This window comes from Simochromis diagramma, unplaced genomic scaffold (genome assembly GCF_900408965.1).
Source record: "Simochromis diagramma unplaced genomic scaffold, fSimDia1.1 OVJJ01000321.1, whole genome shotgun sequence".
Lineage (NCBI taxonomy): Eukaryota > Metazoa > Chordata > Actinopteri > Cichliformes > Cichlidae > Simochromis > Simochromis diagramma.
In genome coordinates, this window is record NW_024386772.1 from 4,703,701 (window position 1) to 4,715,088 (window position 11,388).

The 11,388-nt window shown below is 39.2% G+C and overlaps 1 protein-coding gene across 1 annotated transcript; it reads left to right on the top strand.

The window, feature by feature from the left end:
• Positions 1–2,066: 2,066 nt before the first annotated feature.
• Positions 2,067–3,946, top strand: ndufa4a (NDUFA4 mitochondrial complex associated a). Its single transcript, XM_040044337.1, has 4 exons — positions 2,067–2,221; positions 2,820–2,908; positions 3,029–3,089; positions 3,441–3,946. The coding sequence occupies exons 1-4, from the start codon at positions 2,180–2,182 to the stop codon at positions 3,495–3,497; spliced, it is 249 nt and encodes an 82-aa protein (XP_039900271.1). The 5' UTR covers positions 2,067–2,179; the 3' UTR covers positions 3,498–3,946.
• The last annotated feature ends 7,442 nt before the right edge of the window (positions 3,947–11,388 follow it).

Genomic DNA, 11,388 nt, shown 5'->3' on the forward strand with positions numbered 1-11,388 from the left:
TTATTTCTTTGAACTGTTGTTTTTCCAGTGTGGAATGATTGTACGACAAACATCTTTAATGGCTTTTAAAAACACGAATTGTTCTGTTTAGCAAGTTTCAGCTCAACCACACAGTTTTGGTAGCCATTAGCAAGCTGCTGGAAGAATTCTGGCTGAACATTTGACTTTTCTTGGCAGAATTTTATTTTTTTAATCTGCTTGATTCCCTGGCAAGAAGTTGGATTTTAATCATACTGCACAAATTTCCAATAGAGTCGAGAATTTGTTCCAGAAACTTAATGCTAGCCTCCTTTATCCATTCCAAACCCAGCTTTGGATTTGTGCTTTGGATTGTTTGGTGATCCTTTTGGAACACCCAGCTGTGTCCCATTGTTCTGTACTGGTCAATCCAGTGAATCCTCCTTATGCTGGCAAAGAGAAATTACCAGTTGTAACCAATCATTCTCTGTGATGAGAAGTTAATAGGCCTTTGCTTTGTCAAAAAAGATTTGGGTGAATGTGTGCCATATATATATATATATGTTTATATATATATAGGAATACGTATCTGTATACTTTTGACACACTGGATTAGCGAAAATCCAAAATACATTCAAACTTATGCCCACAATTCTTTGTTTTTTAAAGATCTAAGCTGTGCAATCATTCCCGTCTCGAAAAAGAAATGTTTTTTTTAAAAAACTAAATTACCATAACTTTCATACCCATGATGAGTGTATGTAAACTTCTAACCTTCTAACCTTGCTCTCTGTAGATGCCATAGAGCAAGATAAGGAGTTATGAAACTTTTCATTTCCCTAGAACAAAGTTAAGAAGCAAATAATGAAATACATAATGAATTACTCTGAATATTTATTCTCAAACATCATAATGATCATGGTGTGTCTCTACTGTTATCTATCATGCCACTAATATTAAAGATTTTTTTAAATAGAGTAAAGGGGAATTTAACATTAGGTAGACTTTATACTGTAGCTTGATATAATTATGAGCAACAGCTACTTCTGTCTTGGTATGGGAAACATATAGCTGACTGCACATATTACAGTAAACACAATTTATATTTATAGTGCAGATGATAAATGAAAAAATATCTGTTCTGGATCAGTGGGAACCAGAATTATTTTTTTAATTAGTTTTATTTATTTATTTATTTTTATTGAGTTTTGACTTCAGTTGAGTTTAATATAGCTCCCAAAATGTGTTTGCTCATTTTGGTTACAAATGTTTACTTTTCATTGAGTTTTTATTAGCTTAAGTCTTTATTTTAGGCCTGCAGGATATGGAGACCATCTACTGGAGAGGATGTTTAAGAAAAAAAATCAGAATAGCTAGTACATTAAAAAAAAACCTTTCTGAAAGCAGGTCACCCACAAGTCCCAATAAACATGTTCATCAAAGCCTCATCAGGCTGGTTACGATATGTTTTTCATTTTATTTTAAGTTTTTTTTTTCAAGTACACAAAATCGTTTCAGTTAGCTTATATATATTTTTTCAAAAGTGTACTTTTTATTTTTATTAACTAAAAAGCTTTTTCGACATCTACTAGTTTTTATTTTAGTTTTAATTAATTACAATAACCTCGGTAGGATCTAAGCTTTTCTTTGTTTAATAATCACATAAAATTTGAACGAAATATTGGGAATAAGAATAATAAAATACTTTTTTTTTCATTGGAGTAGGTAAATAGGTACATAAAATAAGTATTCCAAATTAAATTAAGACGAACATTTTTTAGGCTTCACAAACAGAGACAGTCCTGAAGGTTAATTTTATTCTTGACCTCAAGAAAAAGAGAATATATATTAAATATTTGTTTTGTTCAAAATAAGCGATTGTTGGGGCTTTTAATCCACTTTGACTTTGCCGGATTAAAAATGCTGCGTGGAAATCAAAGCTCGAGCAATATAACAGCACATTAATTAAACCATGTGAAATTATTCGGAATTTATTATATCCACTAACAAAATTATCGATATGCATACTGAACATAGTAATAATTAATTCCGTTTTTTAATCACGCTGGATCAGGCAGTGTGTGAGCATCCTATTGGTGCTTGCTCTACCCTCCTTCCGCCCTTTCTCAAGGATTAAATTGCGCACTGTTCTGGCAAGACTGCTCGTAATCCTTTTATTTGGGTACAAAGTCGGTTAACTTGGCACGCGAGGAACGACAAAATGCTCGCCATAGTCCGCAAACAACTTAGAAGTCACCCAGCTGTAAGTATATTGCAACTATATTCAGGTTAAAAGTCATTTTGGGTAATCTTTTTGAGAGCCCAGGTTGGTACTAGGCTAAGTTGCCAGTTAGCAGTGCTAGCTTGATTAGCCTCTGCGTTTGACCGCACTGACTTTGAGAGATCAAAGTACGTAGCAGTCTTTCTGTTTTCATTTTTTCTGTGTAATTTGTTGGTTAAGAGTGATCCTTCTGGCGGCTGATGACTTTCAGTTAAATAAGGTCACGACTTTTAGTCATTCGATGGTTGTTGATTATTAGCCACGAAGAGCCTTTTCATGTGCTCTAAATAGCTGCTCCCACTAGTTAGCTGGCTACATTGGGTTAGCAAGTCCTTGTGAACTATTAATAGAACCCACAAAAGCGCCTCTCTTTTCGACAAAATATGTGTATATATTTTATAGTTATGGTAGTTAAAGTTGGCCAATTTTAGCCCCTGTTCGTTTCATGTTTCATTCCAGAGGCTGCCTACGTGAGCAGGGGCGTGTTTTCAGTGTAAGCATGTAGTTGAGTGTCATTGTCTTGAGAGCTTTAGGCTTCTCTCAGCTGATAAGATGCCTTATCTTCCTTTGTCACTTACAGCTGATCCCCCTTTTCATCTTCATCGGTGGAGGAGCAGCCATGTCTCTGTTGTACCTCGCCCGTCTGGGCTTGAGAAACCCTGATGTCTGGTAAGTCATGTGTCGTTTTATTAATTAAAAATGTGTTTGTTTTTCGTATTTTCATACAAGAGAATTTTCAAGTTCGTTGCCATGTACCTAGGAGTTACTCTTTAACTCTTCTTTCTGCAGCTGGGATCGCAAGAATAATCCAGAGCCCTGGAACAAACTTGGCCCAAATGATCAGTACAAGGTGTGCATCCCTTATGTTTAATTGTCTTACAGTCTTGATTTTTCTGCTCTGATGTATTTAACAGTGGAGGTGGTTTTACTCTTGGATTGTATTGTGTAGCTTTTAGTGGTGGAGTTTCTGATCCAGGGATAATTCCTCTTTAGTTGGACTAATCAAACATAATCTTGTTAACGCTGACCTGTGTTAACAAATCTTATTAAGTCATTAACGAGTGTAACTTGATGTAGTCGTGTTTGTTGTGGCAAGTGACCCAAACCATTTATGGTGGTGCATGCATTTTTCTGTGCAATCTTGGTGTTGGGCCTAATTATTATTATTTATTTATTTTTATTTTTTTTTGTGTCTTTTCAGTTTTTCACAGTCAACATGGACTACAGCAAGCTGAAGAAGGACCGTCCTGATTTCTAAACAACAGCTGGACCACAAGCACAAAGATCGGCAGATCTGCACAAACTGGCTCATTGTGAACGTTCCTCTGGAAAGCTTAATGATGCAGAGGCTTAACCCGCACAGATGTTACATATTTAAGTTTCCTCATTGCATCGATTTGGCTTTTTGATATTGATTTACTCACAGTCTCATCAATAAAGTACAGGAGTCTTTTCTCCGCTATACTGAGAAAATAATTTGTTTTTATTTTTTCATGTGCTGTTGCCTGCTATATGCTTGTCCTGTCTTAATTTGCATCATCACTTTCCAGTGTCTAATATGCATACATATTGCATCACTTTTCAGACCAATGTCCACAACTTCTTTACATTTGTCGTGTCCTGCTGCTGCTATACCTGCTTTGCATTCACCTAATTTTAGCTTTGTCCTGCTTTAACCCAATTAACAGTAAATTATGTACCACACTACTTTTGGTTGCTGTCCAATCTTTTGACATAAAAAGGAAACCCTGTCTGTATTTGAACCACCTTTGGTTGCAATTGCTTCAATCGAGAAGACATGGTGGTAAAAAGCTGTGTGGGGTTTTTGTGTTTTTTTTTTTTTTTTTTTTTTTTTTTCCCCTCCCCCTCTCTTCTTACCCCACAACCCCCCCCCCCCCCTTTCAAAGCTGGACTTGATGGTTTAGAGCAGTAGCGTGTTCGTGTTACACATTAAGTGGAATGAACTGGAAGTTGGCAGTGGGACATTTGGAGGTGTGTCTTCTTATAGAATGCCGTCGCTCTCAGCCAGATAAGTTTGTAAATGTCAACAGGTCGTGCTTTTCCATCTGCAGCCTGGAGAAATGCGACAAGGATGAGCAGTCAGTGCAGTGCAGAAAATGTCAAGGACACTTTCATATTTGAATGGAAGCCCTCGTTGGAGTCTTCACCCATCCTCTGTAGTGTTGCACACACGTGAATCCCCCAGTTTTCACCTTGGGGCTTTTGCTATAGTGTATAACACAATATCAGCTTTTAATCTAAATATGTGTATGTCCATATATATATATATATATACATACATACAGTGGCTTGCAAAAGTATTCCGCCCCCTTGAACTTTTCCACATTTTGTTGCATTACAGCCGCAAACATGAATCAGTTTTATTGGAATTCCACGTGAAAGACTAATACAAAGTGGTGTACACGTGAGAAGTGGAACAAAAATGATACATGATACCAAACATTTTTTACAAATAACTGAAAAGTGGGGTGTGCGTAATTATTCAGCCCCCTGAGTCAATACTTTATAGAACCACCTTTTGCTGCAATTACAGCTGCCAGTCTTTTAGGATCTGTCTCTACCAGCTTTGCACATCTAGAGACTGAAATCCTTGCCCATTCTTCTTTGCAAAACAGCTCCAGCTCAGTCAGATTAGATGGTCAGCGTTTGTGAACAGCAGTTTTCAGATCTTGCCACAGATTCTCGATTGGATTTAGACACCACACAGGTCAGGGATAAAGTTATTGAGAAATTTAAAGCAGGCTTAGGCTACAAAAAGATTTCCCAAGCCTTGAACATCCCACGGAGCACTGTTCAAGCAATCATTCAGAAATGGAAGGAGTATGGCACAACTGTAAACCTACCAAGACAAGGCCGTCCACCTAAACTCACAGGCCGAACAAGGAGAGCGCTGATCAGAAATGCAGCCAAGAGGCCCATGGTGACTCTGGACGAGCTGCAGAGATCCACAGCTCAGGTGGGGGAATCTGTCCATAGGACAACTATCAGTCGTGCACTGCACAAATTTGGCCTTTATGGAAGAGTGGCAAGAAGAAAGCCATAGTTAACAGAAAACCATAAGAAGTCCCATTTGCAGTTTGCCACAAGCCATGTGGGGGACACAGCAAACATGTGGAAGAAGGTGCTCTGGTCAGATGAGACCAAAATGGAACTTTTTGGCCAAAATGCAAAATGCTATGTGTGGCAGAAAACTAACACTGCACATCACTCTGAACACACCATCCCCACTGTCAAATATGGTGGCAGCATCATGCTCTGGGGGTGCTTCTCTTCAGCAGTGACAGGGAAGCTGGTCAGAGTTGATGGGAAGATGGATGGAGCCAAATACAGGGCAATCTTGGAAGAAAACCTCTTGGAGTCTGCAAAAGACTTAAGACTGGGGCGGAGGTTCACCTTCCAGCAGGACAACGACCCTAAACATAAAGCCAGGGCAACAATGGGATGGTTTAAAACAAAACATATCCATGTGTTAGAATGGTCCAGTCAAAGTCCAGATCTAAATCCAGTCGAGAATCTGTGGGAAAGTTTTGCAAGCCACTGTATATATGCTGCCAAGCCTCACTCCAGATAGGTTCTTATTAGAGGTAATAAAATCTGTTTTAAAGGGGTGACAAGATGGAAGCCAGTGGCATACTTGGTCCATAGTGAACACTCCACCGGGGGAGAGAAAACTCGCTTTCTGTCTTATTCATGGTATCACTAATGTGTACAGACATTTTTGAATTAATGATGCAAAATCACTACCTTAAAATATAAGGAAATTGGCATTTAGACTTATTTATCTAACAGATTTTTTTTTTTTAAATGTTAATAATTTTTACATCGACTTTGCTGTTTTTGAGGAATAAATGCATTAAATTAAAAAAAAGACTTTGTTGTAACAATTGTTTTGCTGCTTTCATGTAAATGTTAAGCATACATACAGGTTACATACACCCATCATGGACATGAATGTCATGGTAATTTGGGGCTTTGGTTTTCTTTTAACTTTCCAGGGTAGAATGATTGCACAGCATACATCTTTAAGTCCATACAGGGTCAAAAGCATACATAAAGTATGTATACTTACATGTATACATTCCAAATAACAGATATGTTGGTCCTGTAGCAGGTTACACCTTCACCATGGACTTTTGTAGCCATTAACGACCTTCAGGCATAATTCAGACTGGATATTTGACAGCTCTTCTTGGAACAAGAGTTCATTTATGATATTAGAGAAGGCTGCAGTCAACTGAGACTGAAGAATTCACTTGGAAGAGTGACAAAAACATTTCTTCCAGTGAAAATGCTACAACAGTCATCAGTTTTCCTGGATTTCCTTACCTGGATGATTGAGCATGCATCAAGACAAGAGATCATTTTAACTAGGTGTTTTTTTTTTTTGGTGGGAACCTGAATTTTAAGCATAGTCCATAAGTTTTCAAAAGAGTTGAGGTCAGAAACCTCTTGCAGAACCAGGCTCAGGGAGTTGCCAGCCATCTGCTGGGACCTCATTTCCTCCCATCTGAGGATGATGTGTTCAGTGTTCTTCCCAAGATTTAAGTGAGTATATGCATATCTTTGAGCCAAAACACTCTCACTTCTACCAAGAATATCGAGCCAGAATTATGCTAGAAGCTTGCTGATGTCTGCAAAAAATCCAAAATAAATTCAAACATATACAGCCGATTCTTGTTTTTTTAAAGTCATTAAAGAACAATGAATGTACATTTAATCATAACATTAACGTAACATTATTAAAATACTGGCTTAGGAGCTTTTCTAATAATCTAACACTCAACTCTTGAGGGACAGTTTTTGACAGGCAGCTAAAGGGGGAAGAGTTCAAACTGCTTTGTGGCAGTAACGGCTCTGAGGAAACTGGCTGAACACAACTGCAGAGCCAAGCTGACCTGCATCTTTACCCTCCCACTCCTGACCCATGACCCCTTGAATTCAGCTTTTTTCTGCCACACTGCAAAGGTAGCATAGAAAAAAAAAAGCAACAAGGAAAATTAATGTGAGGCAAGACACTAGGCAGCTGGTGCTGCAAATTTTCTTCAAAAGGTCAAACCAAAGGTCAGGCAGCCCAGAAACATGGGAGAATGCAGAGAATCTTGCACCATTCATATTAGCAAAGTCCTGACCAAAGCATCTTCATAAAGCTTGTGTGAGTTTTGAAGTTTGTGCATGAGAAGAAACAATTAAAAAGCTCTTCTATTCTCTTTAATCTGAAAGCCATGCACTTGAAGCTGTTGCAATTCTCCCCCAGTATAAGCCTGTCAGCAACAGCTAGACATCCCGTTTTCTCTTTTCGAGAATTATCTTGAATATTTTATGACTGTGATCGGCAAAGTTTAGCCATGATGTCTGAGCAGAAATACAAGTGAGTGGCCTGCTTAAATGACTGCTTTTCAAAAAGTCATTTAGGAAATCATCAGTACCACAAAAATAATCTTCAGCTGTCTTTTTTTCTCCTTTCAGTTTTTGTTCAGCTTTTTGATTAGTGCAGCTGCTCAGGTTTAAAAGATAATGGAACTTTAACTTAGAAGCTAAGGTTAATGGTTTTAAATCTATTTAATTTTACATTTTATTTTCAATATTCTTAATTCTCCAGCTAAAAAAAAACCATTTCATTAAAATAAAAGTCCTTCACCTATGTTTGCCAATGATTTGCAATTTACCAACAAACCTTTCCAGCATTTAGTTTCATCCCCAATTTAATAACCAAATAGTGCAGTTTCATTTGTTCTGTTGCCCATAAATTAAATGAAAGAGAAACATTTTGTTTACACCTCTTGATGAACAGCAAACACAACTGAACTGCAATTTCCTATATTATTATATGACATGTGCTGCCTTGTGCTTTCCTTATATCTATTTTCTAACTCCTCTTCTCACCAAACCCTCAAATATGTTGACACCTTAATTTCTAACTCCTTTTTTATGTCTTCATGGCTACAGCCAAGGCCAGAGGCATTTTGTTTTCAGGTTGTCCATCCATCCTTCCCATTGTCATGGAAGCAATAGCAGAAATACCAAAAGGAAATTTGATTTGATCTGGCACAAAAGTCCATTTGGGCTCAAGGATGACCTAATTGGAATTAAGTAGTCAAAGGCGAAGGTTGCTGTGACCTCACAAAACCCGTGTTTGGCCGTAACTAAGTGCTATATACAACCTGGGAGGTAATTCAAGTAACTGTCTGTACGCACAAAATATGCAAATGAGAAACATTCTTTTAGATGTCCTCCATTAAACACACAGTAGAGACACTTTCAATTCAATTCAATTTCAATTCAATTGGTTTTATTTATATAGCACCAAACCACAACAACTGCCTCAAGGCGCTTTATAGTGTAAGGTAAAGACTCTACAATCATACATTAGGTTCAACATCTAAAGTACCCACACACGCAGACACAAAAATCCCCCAAACACACTTTTTTGTGCAACATTTTATAGATATTTCATACAGAATGACAGTGAGAAAAACAAACAAGTGCTTCAGACTGAAAAGGAACAAACATCGTGATGGATTTCATCCACTTTTATCTCTGTGTCAATATTGCCTCAGTAATGTCTTAGTTACTTCTCAATTACCACTCTGTTTTTGGCTCAGTAGACTCAGACACAGACATCCACACTCACAGATGCATTACTGAAAGAATAAACTGCTTTCCCTCCCCTGCTGTGAGCTGTGCTGAGTAATGAGTGAAAGCTTTTCTCCTCCTGATTCTTGCAGGGTGAGTGCCTCTTATTTTTTTTTACCATTTGGTGTTCAACTCGGATCTGCTCTCCATTTGTTCTTGTTTTGTTTCACCCCTGCTTTATCCTTCTCTGTGACCATTTCTCCTTTACTCTTCATCATTTTTCCTTTTTTTGGACTTTTCCAGTTTCACTTCCATAAAGCTCAGACACTGACACATGCTCACATAGCCAACAGAGAGGGAGTTTGCTGTATACGTTTTTTTCTTCCCCTGAATAAAATCACATTGATCCTTGAGTCTGCTCACCGAGGATGACAAAGTGCCATTTTCAGCAGATGCACAAAAAGGTCAGGGTTGTCGATGTATTTTTGCATGAGGGATTGAGTAAGGATGCTGCAATTTAACATCCATTTCAAGAGGAATACTGCAGGAATTAATCATCTCCGATATCTCAGGGACAAAGAGGCTGTGTGAGCATGCTTTATGTGGTGTTTCACAGCATGCATCACTCAGTTTGGAGCCAATTCAGCATTGGACTGGCTGGATGGTTAGAGACTGTCTCATATATACAAGGTCTCAGGTTTTTATCGCTGAAACAATCAGTGAGTGTTGTCCTTGAGTAAGACAGTGCACCCCTCAGGATAGACTGCCAACCAAATATCTGCAGTGAAAACGGATGTAAGCTAAAGTGTGATTAATCTGTGATCATTCTATCAGTGCTTGACAAGGATGGAAAAGGAATGAAGTATTGCAAGAAAAACTAGCAAACAAACCCAATCCAAGTTCTCATCATTCTTGGCATCTGTGTTTTGATGAAATCTGCTTTTTTCACCCTTTTTTTTCTTGCATCCATGGTAGGAAAGCAGGTCAAAATTTAAATAGCTGAAAATAGAACATCTGGCTGGGCCTTGTCAGTCAGCAGTGCGTAATGAAATATGGAAATTGGGGCGCTCTTCAAAGAGATGGAGCCGTCCTGGGTCTCCAGCAGGCCCCTCAACAGCCCCGGCGGAGCCCCGCCCCTCTGAAACGTGTGCTACATTTCCAGGTGCTGCCGCTGCGGCCCAGTCCGCCGGCAGTGCCAGCTCGTTAGCGCTCACAGCCTGGTGGAGCTGGCAGCTGGCATCATTAAACTTCAAACCGGCTTTCGACCCGGGGTGCCGCCGCGGGGAGAGACCGCCCGCTTATCCGCCTGCCAACAGCTGATTAGAGCCACGCTGACACCAGCAACCAGACTACATCCAGACAGCGCTTCCACACACCAGCAGCTACACCAGCACCACCTATCCCAACAGCTTATCCCACACATCACCGACAACCACATAAACTATCCAAAGAGCAACCAGACATAGAGACAAGCCCACAGCACCGGAGTAACCGAAATCAGTGTGTGCAGCGTGTCTGAAGATTGGCAGCAAGGCTGAAGGAGAGCAAAAGGCTCCCATGGCCATTTAGCTTTTATTTTCATGCTGAGCAACTGTAGAGAAAAAAGTCAGACGCAGTAACACTTATGCAGAATTTGACTTTTAATGGATTACAAGAGTCAGTGTTTTAGCAAGGCCTTTGAATGTTATTCTGCATTAAAAACATCTGTTTCCGCATTGAGACTAGCTGGAGAAAATTGGCGAGTACTTGAAAGTTATTGTATTAGTCAGAATCGAACGTTTTTCCTCCCAGCAGTTTTGCATGAAGTGGCCTTAAAACAACACTTTAACACTTTAGAACAAGCTTTTCCCCCATGTTTGCCAGAAAGATGAAATATATAAATATAGCCAGGTTTTTCAAAGTAAATAATATTCTCATACATATATAATAAATTCCCCAATCTCCACAGGCAGTCTTTATCCTTCAAGTTCAGGTCCTCTACCTACCAGAGGCCTGGGAGCTTGACCGTAGGCAGTATCTTTGCTGTTTGAGAGATCTTAGCTGTCGTTTCTGGGATCCGCTGGAAGCATTAGCCTAGTTTGGGCCCTCTGATTACCACTGGGACCACTCTTCCCTTCACCTTCCACCTTCGTCATCTCTAGCTTTTCTGTCAGGTATTTCCCAAGGTTGGGTTACCAATTCACCTAACCTGATGCAGGTCTTTGGACAGAGGAAAGAACTGTAGTACCCCTAGAGAAACCATACAAGGATGGGGAGAACACGTGAATGCCACATCATCCAGTTGGTGGATTCAAACATGTGCTGTGAGGCAACAGTGCTAACCACTGTACAACCATGCTGCAATAAGATGGAATCAGTGTGCTGTCAGTTTGCAATTGAATGGGTGTCATATTGGCAGTTACGAGCAATCGCTTACTGATAATACACATATACACATTAAACAGAAAATCACATGAGCTACTTACATTCTGAGCTGAGTTGCTTCAGGATACTGATTTAACTAGAAAATGACAGACGCCCAGAAGTATAACCAGAATACAGCCATTTGGAAACGA